General features: G+C 36.0%; 1 protein-coding gene across 1 annotated transcript in view; it reads right to left on the minus strand.

Moving 5' to 3' along the window:
• LOC124163324 (transcription elongation factor SPT6) overlaps positions 1-22,484 on the minus strand; it is a 56,941-nt gene that overhangs the window by 15,629 nt on the left and 18,828 nt on the right. The window contains exons 8-23 of the mRNA XM_046540149.1: positions 21,855-21,963; positions 21,145-21,285; positions 20,821-21,015; positions 19,987-20,129; positions 19,713-19,849; positions 19,452-19,610; positions 18,371-18,500; positions 18,078-18,257; positions 16,831-16,996; positions 16,152-16,328; positions 10,101-10,325; positions 8,371-8,583; positions 5,949-6,086; positions 5,370-5,537; positions 3,398-3,525; positions 1,374-1,575 (exon numbers count right to left, since the gene is read on the minus strand). Of these exons, the coding sequence (XP_046396105.1) occupies positions 1,374-1,575; positions 3,398-3,525; positions 5,370-5,537; positions 5,949-6,086; positions 8,371-8,583; positions 10,101-10,325; positions 16,152-16,328; positions 16,831-16,996; positions 18,078-18,257; positions 18,371-18,500; positions 19,452-19,610; positions 19,713-19,849; positions 19,987-20,129; positions 20,821-21,015; positions 21,145-21,285; positions 21,855-21,963 (2,611 nt within the window). The remainder of the gene's footprint in view (positions 1-1,373; positions 1,576-3,397; positions 3,526-5,369; positions 5,538-5,948; positions 6,087-8,370; positions 8,584-10,100; positions 10,326-16,151; positions 16,329-16,830; positions 16,997-18,077; positions 18,258-18,370; positions 18,501-19,451; positions 19,611-19,712; positions 19,850-19,986; positions 20,130-20,820; positions 21,016-21,144; positions 21,286-21,854; positions 21,964-22,484) is intronic.

Genomic DNA, 22,484 nt, shown 5'->3' on the forward strand with positions numbered 1-22,484 from the left:
TTCTCAAAATATAGGGCATTTCTGATGTTTGACATAATCATTTGAAATGAAAATAATGATAAACCCAATGCAAATAATTCGTTGAAATCACCTCTTCAAAAATGGTGAACTGAAGAATAAACATAATAGGGATAGATTGGCATTTCCACTAAAAATAAAAATCTTTAAGGAGGCTTAAAAAAAAATAGAAAATTTACTATCCATTATACCAATGTACATAATTTACTCCCTCATGGAGATTTCCTGGCAGCATTAGTAACTTGTACTTGAATATTTACCATTTGTTATCTTTTGGAGTAAATAGGTTTGTCATTTTTAAAAACACATCAATAAAATATTTATACGATAAATTATTACCAGTCCAGTGGTGTACATAGATCCTCATTTTGGAGGTTCCCCTCCTAAATATTTACTATTAGGTCAACTACCGTATTTCTCCGAATATAGTCCTCTTCTGAATATAGTCCCCCCCCTAATTTTGAGGCTTCAGTTTCGGGAATAGTTAAAAAAAATGCATTTGAATATAGTCCCCCCCTTTACTTTTACCACAGGCATTTTTGGAAAAAAAAGGGGGGACTATATTCAGACATATACGGTAATTTAATTTTTAGAACACCCAATCATATTTTAAATTCAAATCTGTAAGAGTAATTTATACGTATAATAATGCTGCAGCCATGCCAGCACCCATGATTCAGATTATTTTTCCTGATTTTTAAAATTTATTTTCCCATTTCAGGATTAAGAAAATGCAGGCCCACTCCCCTCTTTTATACCATAGCCATGTATACTAACATAATAAAATCCTTTACATCTAGTTGTGTGCTGATTTTTTAAATCCACCATCCCACTGAATTCACTTGAGTTGTGAAAAGTGGCTGATTGAAGTTATTTTTTTTTTTTCAAATTGACTCGAATTCCAAGTTGCTTGCACAGTTCAAGCAAAAATTAAGAATAATTCATTTCCAGCAAGTCATCACAACAGGCTGAAGACTAAAGAGCAGAAATGTTTCAAAAATGAATTAGCAGCTTTCAACACACATTAGACCAAATAATATTCAATGAACCAAAATTAAGACTCCTCTTGATGCCACCGACAGATGTAATCAAATACAGAAGATTCTGTGCATATTGGAACTGGCACATTATGTTAAAACATAACAACATACATCAATCTGTAATATTTGGTGCCCCTAAAACTGGAATCTACTCTATTTACAAAAAAAAAAACTTTTCACCACAAGGCATTTTCTCATTGCACCCTTCATTACACACCAAATATTACCTAAAAAAAACCTTACATGGTAAGAATAAATTTTAAGTAAACTTGACTGCTATCAATTAAAATGAAAGAAAAACAAATGCATCATTACCTGTCTTTCTAATTCTTCAGCAAAAGCATCTAAGTCAAGATCTTTAAGCCTCTCTGGAGCTTCTAATATCTCCTCCAAAGCTCCAGCTGGGTTTGCATCACCATCATCATATTCCAAAGCATCCACAGCCATCTTACGTGCCCACTCATATGTTTCTGGGTGAACACGAGATCCATCTAACACTTCTACATATGCTTCCGTGCTGTAAACAAACATATTCATTTCTAAAACATTGAATATCATGATTATTAAGCAATATACCCTTGATTTACCTCCGATCTTCAAGCAGCAAAATTTCAATTACAGGGGGTCCTCAACTTTCGTACAATTTGCACTTTTGTATGTTCCAAATTGACACCTTTTACTCGACTTTCATACGATAAATCCGGACTTCCAAACATTTGTTTGTAAGTAATTTTTTGAAATAACCGCGATGTTTACTGTGCATCCCAAAATTCAACTATTTCATATGGCAGTATGTGCAGACAATATGAACATACACAATCAAGGGCAGTGTTGACTTTAATCAAGGTAATTTTTTTTATAGAGACACTGCCTGCTGTAGGCCCCTTTATCAAGAGAAGAAGAAAGCTGTAGTTCATCCTTTGTTGGAGAGATTTTTCAAAAAAGTTGACTAGAAGCCATCGAACAGCTTTCAATAAAATTAATAATTAAAAGTGCTTCTTTATAATTGTGTTTTTCCGTTTGAGTGCTGTTTAATTCATGTAAGACATTTACACCTTCAGCACCAATATTGCAAAAAATATTAAGGGACTAGAGGAGAACCTATTCCATTTCACAGAAGGTTGATTTCTGTTGCCCCTTTGGTTGCATTTTAATCGGTAAAAATGTTCGTAGCACGGTGACGAGGGCAATGCAATCCACTTTTTTCAATATTTTGTAGTATAATGTTTGAAATTGCAAGGAAGAGCATTGAAAAGTTGTGAATTTGATAAATAACATCATCATAGGTATAGAATTCAGTTTACACCCCTAATTATACCTCATATCTCCGTGAAACTCCGTTTAATTTGATCAATTTGTCCGTCAGTGGCACGAGTGGCGGATTCTGTAAACCCATATAAATGAGTGGTGGGCGACAAAACATTATGAGGCTGATTTGAGGATCCTCTTTTGTAATAATCGTGCAAAATATCATTCAAATTCCATGTCTTTTGTCTTTTTTGAATAACATGTGAAAGATGCGCACTAAGTCATGTCTAGGATATGCGATCATGAGATGTCACCTGCCGAGGAATTTGGATGCAAAAATTTAAGAGGTATCAAGAGTGAGGGTTCAACAATGCATTTTGTTATATTTTGATATATGTCTCTTTATTTATAGTGGACATTATAAGTGGATTGTCAACTCAAACACCGAGAGGAAGTTTCACTCGGTAACCGCCGGAATGCTTGTTTTTTTTTTTTTTAACTTTTATTTACATTTTCTGTGTATTTTCTAAAGAAATTACATAATAACAGGATTTTTATTAATTTATTATTAAACATTAGTTAATAAAAATAAAATCTGTGTAAGAATAAGGTTTTAGTATGCATATTTTGCACCTTTGGAACATAACCCCGAAGTAGTATGGAATTTCATGGTTCGCCTTCGGTACATTTGACTTTCGTGCACGTTTTCAGGAACGCATTGTGTGTAAAAGTTGGGGACTGCCTGTACACCTATAAATTATTTATTTTTTTGATGAATTGAATAGAGTCACATATATAATTTCCATTCAAAATACTTTTAATAATGGCAATATCAAAGATAATAGCGGTCATTTGTAAGCTAAAGGGAGGAGGCTTTGGAAGGCACAAATGAATTTAATCCCAGTGAGAATGAGTGGACACACTGGACGTGGGTTTAGCTGCTCATTTTGATGAAGAATCTAATTTTGTGCAAAATAAAGGAGTTCTAAAATCCAGTTCTTGACAAACAGTGGCAGACATTACAGTATGAAATGCTATTTTTTTGGGGGCATATTAAGTACATAAAAGCACATGGTTTGATTAAAGGTTACCTGTCTCCTAAAGAATTGGTGTCAATTTTGATGAATCCAGCACAGTTAATAAACACCTTGGGCCCCATGTGGTAAGCAGTAATCAACTGAGGTCTATTCTCCAGCCTCTGATTGGTCTGCTTCAGAACCTTTAACAAAAATAATTATTATCACATTGTGAATGTGAAATCTGAACAATAATCATTGGCATTACAGTTATTTCCACAGTTTTATCACTTCATATTAAACTAATTAAAAGCAATATTCAAGATATTACAGTTAAGTCAGAGTCACCCCTGAGGATGCCCATTGATGAAATAATTCACAAAAAATATTTGGCATTTAAAAGACCCATTTAGCACGAAAAATAAATTGCGTGCCGATGGAGAAAAGTAAAGTGACAGAGATCTGAGAGCAGTGACTAGAGTTCACTCCTTACCCTCACATACACATTGCGATATTTGTTTTCATAGCAAACAAAGGAACAGCTTATGTAGCATGGGAGCATTACCCTCCCTCTCTGGTATTCTTTCTTTTGTAGTTATCATCAGATCTCTGAATTCCCCCAACCCATATTACAAATTCCACCACGGCTTAAAAATATCCTGCTTGCGCCTTTTGGAAAGAATTCCTTGAACTTGCAAGACATGATTATTTGTTACATTCAGCCTGAGATTTGTTGCCGTCACTATATATCCATTGGCCCAATAAAAGCCAAAAGTCCTTATTTAGATCACCAGTATGTATTCAATTTTATCGCAGAATTAAGTTGTAACCATGTTAAGCATCAGGTTCCCAAAATTGTCGTATTCATTTGAGAGAAAATATCATTTATCTCCTCCATAATGGCAAGTGAGAGAGAGTGGGATTGAAAAATCACTGTTGGGACCAAGTCTAAGATTTGTAATTTTGTGATACTGATTCTTTTACCATATGTTAACATACCCCTTAGGTAGGGATCATGACTTAACTTCATAATAGCAAAAGCTTTGCCATGAAGTTGTTCCTAAAATTGGTATTTTACTCTAAAATGTTTTATGATAATATTTAAGTACATATCTCATAAGCCATATAAGCCTCGATAATCCATACTTTACACCTTGTAGGCTTGACTTAAGTTTTAAGAAATAGGGAGGTTTCCTATTTTTTTAATTGCCGAAATCAAAAGATTATTACTCCTGGAGTACGTATTTCACGCTTTTAGATTTTTAAATGACAATATCTATTTTTCGCGATTAAATGAAAAGTGAAAATTTTCAAGCGTGCAAAAACCCAAAGGCTTAGTATAAATTCTGGGAAAAGCCTGCTTGATGTCATTCTGGTTCCAGTTGCCGCCATGTGAGGCCACCTTGGTGCGAGGCTATGAGCGCTGCTATGATGCAGGCTGCTAGCATGCAGCACTTGGCTTAAATAAGGATTATTAATAACTTATCAAACGAAGGGAGCTTTCTGACCTTAGGCAATTTTAATAGGTGAATAATAAGAGATGTTTCCCTGAGCTCTGTGCCTCATGCTTGCATTGGTAATCTCAAACGATATCAAACTCCTATCTACTAGAATAGAAACTAGGTCCCTGTGACGTCACGTGGAGTGGCATCGCTTGGGCACCAATCTGGCCTTTTTCAAATGCAGTTAAAATTGACCATTGCCATTCGTCTAAATTGTGATTTATAAAACCAAATAATTTGTATATTATGAATACACTAATGGTGGGTAACGAATCGCAATCAATGCCTTTTGTTTTCTTTGATAAAGGAAACTACCCTATTGGAGTAAATTTTACGGCACCTCGATATTACTCCCACTTGATTAATAAAATTCAAGGAAATTTACTACATTCATTTCAATCAATTCAGAAGAAAACCTCATTAAATTTGAATCCATTAGTATTTGATTGAAAAACTAATGCTCTTTTAGGAAATATCCATACAGAGCACAAGAAAATCTGTGCAATTTAAGAATAAAATGGACAATAAATTAAGTAATAACTTACTTTAAGTAAGGCTTGACCCTTGCGAGGACCCAAACCACACACAAACTGGACTAAATAAGAAGTATAAGGCAATTGTACAGCAACATTAATATCCACTCCAACTTCATTTGTTCGGTTGACAAATTCAAGTGATAAAGCCTCCAGCAACTCTTCTTTAGGAATGTGCTCCTAAAAATAGAAGTCATGATATCATGTGATAATTGCACTGAAATTTCATTTCTAACACACATTATTTATAATTCTTAGTCCATGCTCAACCAAAAGTTTATACCAATACTGAGAACCAGTCAAAATAAATAACTATAAAGAGAAAATCTCAACATATTCACAATTTTAAGTCAAAATCTCACTGGAATGAATCAAGATAAAGTCAAATTAAATATTTAAAATTATGATTAATACAGTACATCATGATGATGGGGCATTCTTCACCAAGTTGGACAGCAAAAACTCTTCACGCCTGTGGTTTTCATATGATCTCCATGAAGTAACTTTGCTCTTTAAATCCTTTTTATATGCACTCCTCAACACCATACCCCACCAATTATTACCTTAACTATAACTCAAATGACCATTTACCTGGAGTGGATGATACCTAAGACACAGAATTTCTTCATCTGGAGTGCATAACTGGGAGAATTCCATCAGTGGATCCTGCATTCTTCTTGCTATAGATATTGCTTGCCTGAGTAACATGGGGTAGTCCCTGAAGTCATTCTATAATGAAGAAATATACATTATTTGATGAGTATGGATGCTTTTACAGTGACTCCAAATTCATGCTGAACTCTGCAAATGTAAAATATGCATTCAAAAAGGCAATTAATGGCAGCTAAGCATTGAAAACTCTTAGCTTTAAAGATTCACTTGAATACTTCAGACAGAAAATATTAAATTGAATACATATGAGGCATTGAGATTTACAACAAATATTCAAAGTACGATATTCATCATCAAATAATAAACACATCCTGAGGAAGTATTATTTTAACAATCTACGTACAGTAGACTATTGCCAATACGAACATCCTTATTGCAAAGTTCTAGTTATTACAATGCAAATCGTTGGTACCTATGAAAAAGCCTATTCAATCTATCGTAAAGGAAACATTACAGTAAAATTTTTTTTATTACGAACCTCATTCCCCATCCAGGCAGTTACAAAATGAACTTTATTACAAAGTTCCAGCAACGAAATTTAGGTGGATATACACTACGCTACGTTATCATCATTGCGCGAGGTTTAAGTTCTCCTCGTGTACTGTGCCCAAGATTGTCTATTATGGTTCTTTATTCAGTATGCACGCAACATAATATGATAAGCTTCACTCTGGTGGAATCATGTTGACCCAATCATTACCACTCATAAATTAGACTTACAGTTAGTCCTCTTCCTACGCACATTCGATTTACAAATTCTTTCAGAGATACGAATATTCAAAAAATTCAAGCTTGCCAGAAATTTCAAATTTGGTGCCTTTCGAGTTGACCGAATCGACACTGTGTGGCATAGAGGAACTCACTCTTTGGATACAATCTGAACACAGTATTGAACATTGAATCCGGTGTGAAGTCAGGAACTCCTCAATGTTTTGCCCATTCTTCCTCCCCATGAACAGCAATTTTTTTCGGCTCAGGCTGCATCGCACGCCCAGCTACATCAGTTCATCACAATTGTGAGCTAACACACAATTGTAACGCAGTGTTGCATTCTCCAGGATAAACAGTCCTTGATGCCTTAAATAGGTTTATCAACTTTCAGGAAAATATCAACCCTCGATTGCATCATATTGCATTTTTCTACTGAAAAAATGAAACAAATGTGCTTTTTCATTTATTTGTGCGTAATTTAATCGTGGTTAGTATACACTTGACTCTGAAGCTATTTTGCAGAGCGACTATAAGCATGGGAGATTGAAGAGACGAGAAATTTCAACAAACTATGTTTTTTTTCGACGTTTACTAAATGAAACGTTCATACAAACTTCCGGTTGTTCGATTCCATGAACTTCGTGATAACAATAGTCTACTATATTCATAAAAGTAAGATTTTGATTAATTGTAAATGAGGAGGATAAGGATTTGTTGTTTGAATCCATTAAAAAGGATTCTAAGATTAGATCAAATGCTCATTACCTACCATGAAGCCCAATGATTACTTAAGATATCGATTCAACATGAAAAAAACATTAAGATTTCGACAATATAGATTTCAAAAAAGAATAATAAATAGCTCAGAAAAAGAAGGTTATAAGCAAAGATAAGTGTGCTTTGAAGATTCAATCAAATCTATGAATCTATGGATAAGGGATTTGACCAAATACTAATTGAGCATATCCATGAATAAGTTCTAACAACACATATCTCAAAAGAAAGATCTGAGGTTTTCCCAGCGTATGATGTTGTTGAAGTTATTTCGGGTTTCCCACCGGATAAGGTTCTCCATCTCTGCCGACGTTTCGATGGTCGTGTCGTCCATCGTGACCATCGAAACGTCGGCAGAGATGGAGAACCTTATCCGGTGGGAAACCCGAAATAACTTCAACAACATATCTCAAAGTTTGGCCGGTTTGACACAGGTATCTTGAACAAAATGTAATAACATTAGAAAATAAAATTCGAGCAAAAAAAACTCTTTACTGGCAAATGTATGCTTCTTCTTCAGTTTTATGAATTTTAGTTTTTTAATTTTAGTGTACAATTAGAAAAAATTAATCGTTTTTTTGCTCTCCTGAAAAGGTGCTATTTTTGAGATACGTATCATTAGAACATAGCCATCAATATATGATGCAGTATTGTTTTCTCAACTGAACAATTAATGTCTTAAGCTAAAACCACTTTAGAGAGTACATGGGACCAAAAATTTTTTAAATGTAAATGAGAATATCATTGAACTGGAATAATCATGTCAAGATATTAAAACTTCAAACAGTCCCAATCACATCTCAATATCTTTTGATGACAAAATAATTTATCTCCGAGGAGTTAAGTGAGCACCTACCTCTCCTTTAATAGAGTTAGCATATATTTTTGCAAGCTCATTATCACAAATTTCAACTGAAATCAGAGGAAACTGCTCATCCTCCACCAACAAGCTGACTATTTCCCTCAAGTCTGCTGCAACCATCATGGCCTCTCGTGATTCACCACCCACACAAATCACATGAGGTTTTTTGGAACTGATGAAATTCCTCAGAGCATTTAAATCAGCCTCCTGAAATCAAATAGAAATATGAATACAGTGCATTTCCAAATACAAGAGCCAATCTCAACTCAAACACCAGTAATAAAACATTGGGGTTGCGATTCATATTCAAGAATAAGAAAATGCCTTTAGGATTGCCAATGAACACATCCCACAATACACAAACACTGTCAGCATTTCATAATATTAAAGTTATTACTTATTTTGAATTTGACTTGTCAAATATACAAAGTGGAATAGCAAAGCAACTATAGGCTGATGGAATGAGGGAAGTTATGGAAATACTGACATTACTATGAATTAAATATGAATAGATGGATTTTCTTGCAATGTGAACTTGGTAGATGTGGCATCTTAAGTTCCCAGTCCTAATTGCGTATGGTTCCAGAGTTAAATTATTTGTTGGTTACATTTACTTAAGAATGGATATCAAAGTTGACAGTAGAGAAAGCTATACAGCAAGTCCTCAACATATGAACCAGATGTGTTCCGAGACCTTGTTTGAATATTGAATCTTTTTAAGTTGAAAAACCTAAGCAGGGCAGCGAAAAGCATAGTTATCCTACAGAATGCAGCACTGCATTACCATTTTGCGTTTGCTCACGATGGTGACGAACTGATCTCGCTACAGGTGTGAGGCAGCTGGAGACGAAAAATTATTGCTGTCTGTCAGAAGGAAGAATGGGCGAAACGCTGAATAGTTCCCGACTTAACATCGGTTTTATTGATACCTCGTTTAGATTGTGCCCAACAGGGGAGTTTTAGCATGCCATACTGCGTTGCATCGGCCAACCTCAAAGGCATTAAATTTGAAATTTAGAGCGTGCTTCAATTTTTTCAATGTTTGTGTCTCTAGAAGTCCAAAGAAGAACGCGAACATTTGTTAGTCAAATGTTTGTAAGTAGAGGACTTAATATATTGAGAAGTCTAATAAAATATATGACATATTCAAGGTGGATCCCTGCAATTAAATGCAGAAAGGAAACATTCACACACTCCTGAACTTCTCAAAGGAAAAATGAAAAAAAAGAGGGGTGCTCTTTTGCATTCTTCATTGGAGTGATAAGGAAGTCTTAAAAGATAATTCAATCGAAACTGGAAGCATTAACGTGGTGGAAGGGCTCCATATTAATAATGAAAAACACTTTGTTACTTCCACAAAATTCACAATTTCTATTTTATTACCGGCTATTGCCGAAACCAGTAATAAAATAGAAATTGTGAATTTTGTGGAAGTAACAAAGTGTTTTTCATTATTAACTTAAAAGATAAGTCTGCTTGCAACTACAACCTGTCTTAGTGGCAGGCTATTTAGAGCTATTCAAATACATTGATTAGAGATTCCACCCATCAACAATGTACATTTGTATATTTCAAATTAGTATACTACTAATTACCGGACATAAAGAGTAATTTTGTGAGCATATGCCTGTAATGAGTTTATACTGCTTCTTTACATTAGCAATATAAACAGGTCACCAAAATTCAAGAACTCTGAACCTAACAGAACACATATCCGTACACACCTTCTGAGCCTTTTGATCCTCCCGCCAGGTATCTTTCCTTTTCAACAGGTGAGGTAATCTAAGGTAATCAGAGCAATCTCTGTCTGGAGTAACAAGGCATGCAAATGCAGCCTGTGAAAGATCCGGAACATATGCCACAGCCATCACTCGTGTTTGAGTGCCACCTTTCCCAGTGTCCCATTCCTCTTCATCTTCATCTGGGAATTCTACTGCATATGGTGCCACCTGAAGAACAAAAGGTATTTATCGTTAAAAAAAATTTTGATCCTGAAGTTAAACTCACTTCATCAGCAGCAATATACAGCCTTTGCAGCTCCATTAACACTGATTCTTAAAAAAAAAAGGTTTTAAAGGAAGTAATACGTGATGATGGTCATTTTCATATTATACAGTAAATTCCGGTTATTACGCGCCTCACTTTACCGCGGTTTCGGATATACCGCGGGTCTCACCATGTCCCCCGAGATGATTACATTGACCTTTTTTTTGAGGTAGGTAACTTTGTGGCGAATTTTATCTCGGCGTGACTACCGACACGTCGCAACTTCAAGCGACTGTATTAACGCGGTTGGCGACGTATTCCATACATTGTTTCGTAGCCATAAAAAAAACTCGGTAATGCCTGATCGGTCATTGTGTCTTGCGAACTCGAGCTGAAAAGTGTGTTGCACGGCTATAATAATTTTCGAGATTCTGGGAGATTGAGATAATTCTCATTCGTACGTTCGCACCGCAGCGCTCAAACCAAGGTAGGTACTCAATGCTCACAGGCTTCGAGCATTTAATAATGAATGGGCTGTTTTACCTTTGTCTTAATATGAATATGAAAATTACTTTTTTACGAAAATTTTCATTGATTTTAGGGTTAAAACGATGTCTGCCAAAAGGAAAACTTACACAATAAAAGAAAAGTTGGGCATAATCGACAGAGTGAAACGCGGTGATTCAAAATCAAGTTTATTCAGGGAGTTTGGTGTTCCTGAAGGAACTATTCGTGGTTGGATGAAAGAAGAAGTTAAATTACGATCATTCGTTGATCAAGTGGATGACGAAATAGGACTTGATAGAAAAAAGGCCAGATTGAGTGCTGCTGGTGATGTGGATGAATGTTTGTTCACGTGGTTTGTTCAGAAGCGCAGTGAAGGTGTTCCATTATCTGGTCCACTTTTACAAGCACAGGCAATTAAATTAAATAAACAAATAGGTGGTGCTAATGATTTTGTTGCTTCTGCTGGCTGGCTATCGAGGTGGAAAATTCGCCACGGGGTAGCGCAAGTTAACATGCAAGGAGAATCTCGTTCCAGTGACAGTGAAGCAGCTAGAGAATTCTGTGGGACTTTACGCAAGATGATTGATGAGGGTGAGTACACTGAAGAGCAATTGTATAACTGCGATGAAACCGCTCTCTACTACAGATTGCTTCCAACAAAATCACTTGATATTAAGAAGTCGGCAAATAAATCCGGAATAAAAATGAGCAAAGAAAGAGTGACTTTATTACTGTGCACGAACAAATCAGGAAGTCACAAGTTAAAACCTCTGTGTATTGGTAAAAATCGAAGTCCTCGGTGCTTCAAGCACGTTAATATGACAGCACTACCCATAAATTACAAAAACAGTCAGAATGCCTGGATGACTCGAGACATTTTTTTATCTTGGTTCAATGAAGATTTTGTTCCATCGGTTAAGAGCCACTTAAGATCAAAAAAGTTAGAAGAGAAGGCTCTACTTCTGTTAGATAACTGTCCGGCCCATCCGTCTTCTGAGCTCTTGATATCGAGGGATGGCAAAATAGTGGCTTCGTTTTTACCAAAAAATACGACAGCTCTTATTCAGCCCATGGATCAAGGGATAATTAGAGCATTTAAAGCCCATTATCGGCGGGAATTGCTCACTAGTGTCATAAATTCAGAACTGCAGGTACAAGAATGTCTGAAAACAGTCACCCTGAAGAATATGGCTTATAATATTGGATTGGCATGGAAGAAAATAACTTCAGCTACAATCCTAAATTGCTGGTCAAAGTGCGAGTATACAGCGGGCGATAGCATGGAAGACGAAGACGAGTTTTTGGGTTTCACGGAAGAGGACGCACGTGAAGCTTCAGATGTTCTTTCTAATAAACTATTTGTGAGTGATCTCGAGGCCTGGGTTCGCGAAGACGAGGAAACTCCTGTATCTGCTTATAAGAGTGACGAAGAAATTGTGGCTGCAGTCCAGAGCCGCGCAAAAACAGCTGCATCATCGGAAGATGAGAGCGAGAATGAAGAAGACGAATGTGAGGTCGAGATGCCAAAAATTGGCCATTTATTACATAATATTAGTGAATTGATGAATTGGTTGGAGGGACAAAGTGATTGCGATAGTATTCATCTGTTGCACTTGCAAAGCATAAAAAATTACGTGACAAAGAAAAGCCATCAACTATCGCGGCAAAAGAAAATATCCGAGTATTTTAGTAACTCCCGTTAAAGTAGAGCGTCTAAATCATAAAATAAATATTTTAATAATGTATTACGCAAATAAATTGGCTATAAAAATTACCTTTAAGGGTTTTTTTATTGCTTCCCACGTATTTCCCGTTATAACGCGGTTGTCCGATAACGCGGGTGTAAACTATGTCCCCCTAGACCCGCGTTATAACCGAATTTTACTGTATTCCAAGCACTTGACTACAAATCTCTCCAAAATTAACAAAAAGTACCATTCGAAGTCAAAGTGAAGAGAATGACAAATATTAAATACACTTCACAAACTCACAAAATCACTTACCATCAATTACTATTAACTAAATTTCCTTCTCAAATCGAATCCTGTAAAGACTGAAAATTGGGCTGGCCTTGGTTACAGAATACTCAACAAAGCTGCAGACTGCCAAAGAAATATGCTGTATCACAAGAGGAGTTGATGGAACAGGGGCCGTATTCTGTAACTCCAAACCGATCGGTGCGGCACCGATTCGTCGGGTGCGACGTCACACCGACTCCCGGTAAGAAGTCGTGCGATTCTGTACGAACCCGGTCGGTGCGGCACCGACGAGAGGACGGGAGATCGTCGGTAGCCGTACCGACAGCAAAGAGGTGTCGGTACGGCCACCGACTAGTGGGTTTCATGAATTCCCCGGTGCGCATTGTACGTTTTATTTTGTTTTTACCTCATCACCGAGTAAATAATGAGGTTTTCTCCAATGTTATCTTTTTCTGCCCCTTCGAATACGCCTCTATAATTCACTGTGTCATCATCTATATTAATTACCTTGACAGAAATATAAGATAATGGTTAATAAAAATGAGGTTTGCTAACATATAATGACTTTCTCTCATTTATGTTACCGCACTTTCACTCGCTTGTAATAGGCTTTATTTCTCTCTATCATCATTTATTTGCTCCTTTGACATAAAAAAGATATTTTTGATTAAATATGAGTTTTGCCGCAATGTTATCACTTTATATCACTCTGAATAGGCGACTGTTATTTCACTCAATCATCAATTTGGCGTTTCTCTCGGCATAGAAATAAGATCTTTTTATTTAAGTATGAAGTTTGCCACAACGGTATCAGTTTCTTTCATTTGTAACGGGCAACTATATTTCATTTCATCGTCAGCCATTGATTCCCTTGACGATAAAAGAAGATATTTGTTAATAAGTATGAGGTTTACCGCAATATTATCATTTTCTCTCACTTGGAATGCGCAACTTATACATATGTATTTCACCCAATCACAATTTATTTACTTCCTCGTCATTACACTTCTTTTAATTGCACCCAGCTCCATACTTTTATAACAATTTCCTAACTTGTTCCTCTAATATTACATTTGCATTTGAATCCTACGTTCACGTTCCATGGTATGCTATTTTCGTCTGCTACGGTGCCAATGGCATAACCTTCCGTTGATAACATTTATACGGAACTTACTTAATGACAACTATATTACCAAATCATGAATAAATAGCATTATACGGAACCAATATTTAAAAAAAGAAACTACGATCTCAAGGATAGTTTCAATAATTCATTCCAGCAACAACAATCTCCATCACATACAAACTTTATTGTGATGTTGTAATATTGTTTCCTTCGATTCTGTAGGTACAGCATTACTACCACACATTATATAAGCATTGTCAACAACTTATCCAATATCGTTTATCTTAATCTAGCAATAAGTCGTAATTTCCGCAAATAAAAAGATTGAGAATGACGACAACAAACTGTGCCAATGAGTCTTCACTTGTTTTTACCCTTCTCTCATTGGTGGAGACACGTGAAACTTCGGATATATTCGGATTTTCCCTGTTTGGGAAGGAAGGGGAACCGTACCGACTGGTTTGAAACCGACGACCTTACAGAATCGCTGAAAGTGTCGTCGTCGGTGCGGAATCCGTTGTCGGTACGGTTTGATGTCCAGTCGGTGGGCTTGTAAGGGAAACCGACCGGTGCGGCACCGACGAAATACAGAATACGGCCCCAGGAGAGAAAGGTGTAACAAGCAGCAAAAGAAAATGGCCGTTCCCTGAAGCAATGAGAGAGGGTGGGAGTGACTAAGTTCATCCATTCAGAGACTAAGCTATTCAAGGTAAGAGACCAGTTCCTTTCCATGGGCCACTAAAAATATCAAAGATTTTTACTAGAAGTATCCTAAAGTCTCAACAAGTATTTGAACCCAGGACTCTTAGGTCAGTAGCTTACCACTACCCACTACTCTATCGAACTTCCTTCCCATGACTCCTCCCTCAAAATGTATCCCTTCAACAAGTGAATAATCCAGTCCACTCCCAATTTTTTTAACGCAAGTACTACTGCCTCAGCTAAAAATAGGTCTGATGAAGTGTTGAAATACATAATCATCATCAGTTAACAATCTGAATATTGATTTGATGAAGCTCTCCTCTAAATTATCCAATCAGATTATCATCTAACTCTAATATAATTATTCTGAGTTAAAACTATTGGGGGAGCTCATCATCAGAGCAAACATTTTTGTGATACATCACTGTTTGGGCCATTTCCCAACTTAAGCTAGTTGCTTTTTGAAGGGAATCTGGAAAAAATGACCAGATTCCCTTGAAATAAAGATTACAATTGGTTACAAAACATTAAAGCCGCCCGAACAGTGCCTTGTAGACAATTCCTTCAAGTTTTTAACAATATTAATTCTACTGTTTCATATCCTTCTTCACTAGCTCAATGAGTCTCATTGGATACCCTCCTCTGTCATTCTTCCCTTCCACTTGTCCTTCAACAACATTTTATAAGGGATGATAAAAATACAAGAATTTCCTTAAAATGAGCATTCTTTCTCAGTTGTTTTTATTAAAAGTAATGGAGCGTGTCTTTGACATGGAATAGTAAGCATTTAGTCACAAATGGGATTTCATTTTAAGTTGGTAAGTTTTTCACGATAGCCTAGAGCAGCTGAAGCCATAGTATCACGAATCTCATTATAATTGAATTGATGAGCCACGATGAACTAATGAAGTGCCTTACATCATACATTGCTGTTAAATTAAAATCATTATTTTGAATATTATTTTGAATTAATAATGAATTCATTTATTCAAAATACATTAATATTGTTAGTGGAGTAATTATCAATTTTATCCGACAAAGAGCATTTGAATTTTCTGATGAAAAATACATCCCTAATCACTCAACTTTGAAAGAGTATACTCCCACAAACCTAAACAAAGCATTTAAATAAATATATTAAATACTTAAAAACTACCACAAACGAATATACTCATTAGAGCCTCATAAAAACACTATTTAACATGAAAGCTTCCAAGGATCGACAAAAATTCATTTATGTCAATCTACTCAGAGCTTATTCAAATTTGCGCAGTGTATTGTAATCATAGGCAATAGCACAGATTAGAATAGATAGCTTTATTAGGATATGATGAAAGTTTACCTTCTAATCAACTATGCCAATATGAAATTAAGCAGTTTACAAATTGTGTTAAGGCCTGGTTAAGTATACTAAAATGAGTAAATATTTAAAAAAAATTATAAAGCCTTCAAATATGAGTAAGGAATCCAATTACCTTTAACCAATTATAAAGCTTTCGGCAACAACTTCTTAAAACAGAGTCTCGTGCCTCGGCCAACAATCTTGCTTGTAACTCCTTACGCAGCACAGGCAGAAGCAACTGGGTGAGGGCCAACTCCACACATTCCACACGTAGTGCATTCCATTCTTGAACATTCTTGCTGAATTCATCCTGGGAATCAAATTGTACATCCAGGTTATGAAATGCTATTCCTTCAAAATTGAATCTTAGCAAAATATGACCTCAAAAGACAAAAAAGAATCAAAAGACAAACAAAGAAACTATGGGGTAAAATAATGATGATAAAAATATATTTCTCTATTTCATCACTAGCGAGTAACCGGTTAGGAAGTAAAAGTTACAATGTCTGAGATGATACAAATGACCATTTTCACCCATAAATATAAAAAAAAAGTTAGTGCAAAAACACAAATTAAGTATTCAACTAAATATATTAAATATTTAGAATCACACTACCCAATATTCTAACAGCCTCATATTAACACTATTTAACATGAAAGCTCCTGAGGATCAACAAAAATTCACTTTATCAATCAACTCAGAGCTTATTCAAATTTGCGCAGTGTATTGTAATCATAGGCAATAATGAAAATTGAATGAGAGGATCTGATCCATAGTAGAAAATATAAGTCAACTAGGATGAGACAATTACCCGATAATACAGCTGTTTGACTTCATCAATATAGGATGATGAGGTTATTCCATCAATCTGCTCACTAATTGTCATTTCTATCAATTTGTCTTCTTCTGCTAATGTCAACTTCAAAAACTGATCACCAGATAAGTCTCTAACTGGCTTGTTCTTAACATATTTCATGCTGCAGAGAGGAAATTACAAGTTGTAAATTATCAGGTCATACATAGGAAATACATATGTCATGGGAAATAAGATAGCAAAAAGGGGTTTTCTGTAAAACACAAATACTCAACAAATATCACAACAATGCATGAAACAATGGGATCCAATTATTTCCACATATAAAATATTTTACTGGAAAATCTTTCATGCCATGGAATCCCGATAATTACTCCAGAAAATTCAACATACAATATGGCAATACATGGGATAAAATTCCATGAATTAAAGATGACTTTTACGATACAATGATATGCCAGCATATATACAGTAGACTCTCGATTATCCGGCTACGGTTTATCCGGGTTGTGGATTATCCGTGCATGATTTTCACTCTCGCTCAATTTTTTCCGCTATCTTCATAAAACAATAAAATCAGACGCAAAATCATCGGAATCACTGCATTAATGCTAGGATACACCGGGCTTATTATTTCAGCTAGAATCCCCTTCATAAAACAGAAGTGATCGCGCACTAGCTGCATTCACGGGAGCACCGTTTTCCTATTTTTCAAGCCTCGAAGTGCGCGACTGCGCTCCGTGATCACGGATACACGTCCCGCAGCAGTTACAACCCGGGCAACTTGTACAAGACGGGACTATGTGGCGTGGTGTCTGACACTATACTTTCCGACATCAAGCAGTGGTTTTCAAAACTAGGCCTTACATGGAGCATACGAGTACAACCATGTTATCGCCACTAAAAAGATCGCGAACTGGCGAAGAAAGCTCTCATTGAGTCCGGGAAGCACTCTAAAATAACAGAATGACTGTGTAAATTATGAACATTACTAGACATTAAAGTGAAAGTTTGGGTTATCTGTGTTTTCTGATTATTCATACCGTCTCTCCGAATCATTAGCCCAGATAATCGGGAGTGTACTGTACTTCATAATAAAAGATGGATGAAAATCTATCATTTACACCATCGGACTGGCCCAAGATTGTCGTTAGAAATACATAGTTTGAGCATTTTCCACTCAGATATAAAGACACTCTAAGGACAAGGAATGCTGGATTGGAAAACAAAAAATATTCACAAACCTGTAACAGGGATGACTTTCATCAATTTCTTTCATTCCTTTTTTAGTTGGACGAACAGAAATTTTGGCTCTTTCAAAGAATGTTTCCCTCACACATTTCCTAACAAGAGGTTCCCTAGACAATTGAGTTGCCACCATAAACTTGGCTGCTCTTAACACATCATCAGGAGTTGAAAATTGACTGAAATATAAAATTTAAATTTCTCAACAAGAATATCTCACAATTTCATGGAAGTACATCTAAAAAACCTATCAGATGGTAGGCTTCTGCCAACCATGGCCACAGTAACTTACGGAGTTGCATATTCTCGAGCCACATCAGATGGTTCTACTGGGTCTTGTTCCACTTCATGACGCTGATAATTATCTCTTAAATTTTCAGCAAACTGCTCTGGAGACAGGCCAAACTTTTTTGCCAAGCCATCTGAAACAGAGACGATAAAGACTACAGTGGTGACTAATTATAGTATTGAAGAACAATTACTTCACTGAAATCAACTGGACAAAAAATCAACAATGATCGATGCTTCCAGGTACATGGTAATACATTTTTTGATACATAAATCTTTACATCTAGTTGTAATAACGAATTTGATACTTCTTGGGTCTCTTGAAGTTCCTTATTTTGAGGTTCTTCCATATATGCTAAAATTATGCTTACTTATTTTCACGTTATATGTATAAACAGCTGATAATATTATGTTTCCACTAGCTCAGCCAACTTGGCATGCACTATATTCTCAATAGTGAAAATACTTGATGAAAATCGAGCCAAAATTAGAGTTAAAATGAGAGGACTGTGTGGCAAATTTTCATGGAGCCCCAACAAACTGGAACGTCCAGAACACAGTGGCTCCAAGGATGCAGAGCGGACAATGAGCCACTCTGGTATGCAATTAAATGCCCTATCTTTATGCATACAAACAAGTTTTTGCTGTGAAAACTGCCCGTATAGTTGCTCAGGCTCATCATGAATAAAGAAGTCTAACTAGAAAAAGTCAATGGAAATTATTCAGTAGCATAACCAGGATTTTGAAATGGGTAGTTTACTGGAGATTTCTGAGCCCTTATAGAATGTACGGAAAACACCCCAACGCAAAGGGGGTCCAGCAAATTTTGGGATTTTTTATGTTGAAAAAATAATTTTTAGGACTCCAAAACCGTAATTTTGCATGTGTACTAATTACAAAAAGGTATACAAATTGGATGAAATTTTTGGTAACTCTTTTAAAGGCCCAAGAGGAAGTTGTAACTCAAAAAATCCCCCTTCCCGCAGCTACACAACTGAAATTATTTCATGGCAAGAACAAAAGACTGTGCTCCACCACACATGGATATACATTGCTGACACTTAGATATGTAGCAGTGAACTCACCGAGCCCAGCTTTCCTGCAGATGGTATACGGGCCACTCCTCACCGCTCTCTTGAGCGTCTCGCTCTCGAGGACATCACCCCCCTCCTCATCTCCCTCCTGCTCCTCCTCTTCTTCCTCCTCCTCCTCCCCATCTTCCTCGTCCTCTTCCCCATCCTCCTCTCCATTCACCTCATCCTCCCCTTCCTCCTCCACTCCCTCCTCACCAGTTTCCCCATCCACTGTCTTCTTTTTCTTCTTCTTTCGCTTCTTTTTCTTTGAACGGTTCTTCCTTTCCTCAGCTGCCTGCTTCTGCTTGAGCCTCCATGCCTCTTGCATCGCCGGGAAATCGTGTGAGTAGTACAGGAGGAAGTGCGTGTACACGTCTTTCAATTCTTCAACAGTCTGAACACTCTTCAACCTGAAAAAAGTTAGCACAGAAATTCATCTTCAAGATTCTGTACTTAGCAGTTAAATTCAGTTTTCTGACTCATAGTTGCCCACCATTTATATTGTATATGACTTTATATACTAAAGTACAAAACAGTCAACATTCACCTGTCAATATCTTCATCCTTCATCACTCGAACATTATCTGCAATTGGAGCATCAGGTGTCTTCATCAGCTGATCAAGTTGATAGTTCCTCATTTTCTCAAATAATTTCAGCAAGTTATTCTTCCGAGAACGGAGTTGACACCACTGACAATGCAAAATAAAGCTATCAAATACATATCTGGATGTCGTTTTATCAACATTTCAACGATAAGATGGGTATCAACTGGTGAGAGTAGATCTCATACCACACTAAGCCACAGGCATGAAATTTCCCAAAATAGATGTATGATACAGATAGGATGTGAATTGCAACACCATTCATCTTTAAATGGATGAAATTCCTTCAGTTTTGACTGACATTCAAAGAATTTTTAATTCCAGAGAATGTAGAGAGTAAATGATATTACAAATTACTAGAATTTAAAGACCAAGGCCAATAAGGGCATTATGCCACCAGTCTTAAGAGCTGTGGCAGAAAATGAGGAATCTTGAAACAACACAGTTTTGAAGACCTAATTCACCATTGCCCACTAATAAGCTAAAATAGGACTTGGACCCTTCCCTCCAAGAAGAAGTATTTTCAGGACAGCCTATTCCTCCATATATATTTCCTACAGCAATTAGATATATTGCATAGATTTGCCATAATATCATATTTACTTTCAAATTTCTACTGGTATCACACCGTAGAACAAGGCAATCATGCTAAGCAATATTGGATGCAAAGCTCAGGGTATTTATTTAGCTCTGAAGTGAAATTTTTCAACACATCACAATTTCTCTCAAAAAAATGCAAAATATGACTCGTGTATGAAATACAGAATATATATTTTACCTTCTCATCATATTTGTAAACCTTCCATAAGTCATTGATATTGAGCTCAGGCTGCACATATTCTTTCCGGTAAAAAGCAATGAATGGCACTTCAAAATGTTGGTTTCTCATAAAATCCAATGCTTTTTTGATTTTGCCAATTGTGAGAGGGCCTTTCTTTAATCTTTCTTGATTATCATTACCCCGTGGTCCATCCTGGAAAAAGTATTATAGCTTCAAATAAGACAAAGGATAAATAAAATATAATACCAATGATAATAAACAGTTTATGCAATCTTCAATAAATTCTTTTCTTTAGAGAATTTCCCATTTAAGTCAACTCACCTGACTTGATATTGATGGGCGGCAGAAAGCCTGTTTGTAAATCCATTCTGCCTCTTCGTCAAGTTCATCTGAGCCCTCGGGAACTGATGTCACAGGTACTTCTCTCAACTGCATTCTCTCTGGAATGTCTGTCACACGAATCTAAAAAGAAAACATTTATAAAGTCAAGCTTGAATTGCTTAAAATTATTCAATCATGAGTAACATAAATATTTTATATGAATATAAAATGCTGAAATTAATATGTACTTGGATATTTATTAATTTTTTATATTTTAATTTGCACTAAATATTAATTTGAAACAGGTAATTACGAAAAAAAACTATCAAATAAGTCACTAAATTTCATTACTAAATTACATATTTTAAATTTTTATTCATATGAATCACCTGCTCCAAACTTAAAATTCATAATAATTTAAACCACAAAATTCAAAGGATTAGAAATTGACAGCGGAAACGCAATAGACTTCAGTCAGGTAATGTCAGCAGATATTGATGAATACCTATTAGTTAATGTGTTACAACATATTTACACATGATATGGTACTTTTAAATTCTCAAGTCAAGTGGACTGATGAAAGTGTGGAATTGAAATTTATAAATTTTTAAAATCATCAATAAACTAAGAAATTGGCAGATAGTTTGAAGTTAACTAGAGTAAGGAAAAAATAAACCCACTCTGATATATTTCAGAATATTCAATTTTACCTCATGATCAAGGTCAGTAAAATGTCCACGTTTCAATTCACTGGGCTCATAAATCTCAAAGATGGATGTCTTCGTGGTTTTCCTCTGCACAGCTTTCTTCGGTCGTCTCCTGGCAACAAAAACATAAGCTAGTATAATGATTCTCACCAACATCTCAACCTGCCCACTCCGAAATTCATAATCGATCCTTAGCCCATTTGCCCAGTGATATCCCCTACAAAATTTGTCTTCTATCACAAGCAATAAAAAGAGATGCCTTGAAACCCAATCAGGGCTCCTAATTCCCAACAAAAAAATTAACTTATATTTATCAGGATACATTAATATTTTTGCGGAAAGGTAATTTATTTTTTTTTCAAAGTACATATGTGCACATTCAAAGAGAAATTATGACACTGAATCAACAAAACACAGTAGGCAATAGGTGAAATCAGTCATAAGACACTTAGAACATGAATTTCCTTCAAATTAACAGTAGTGGAGCATTTAAAAACATAATACGGGCATATGAGCTGCTCATGGTATTTCTGTAAAAAAAATTATTTTTTCCGTATAAAATAGAACAAACAAAAAAGTTATGGGAAGAATGCTAATCCATGAGCAGGATGATGGGAAACAAAGGAGGGAGTT

Source organism: Ischnura elegans, chromosome 1 (assembly GCF_921293095.1).
Source record: "Ischnura elegans chromosome 1, ioIscEleg1.1, whole genome shotgun sequence".
NCBI lineage: Eukaryota > Metazoa > Arthropoda > Insecta > Odonata > Coenagrionidae > Ischnura > Ischnura elegans.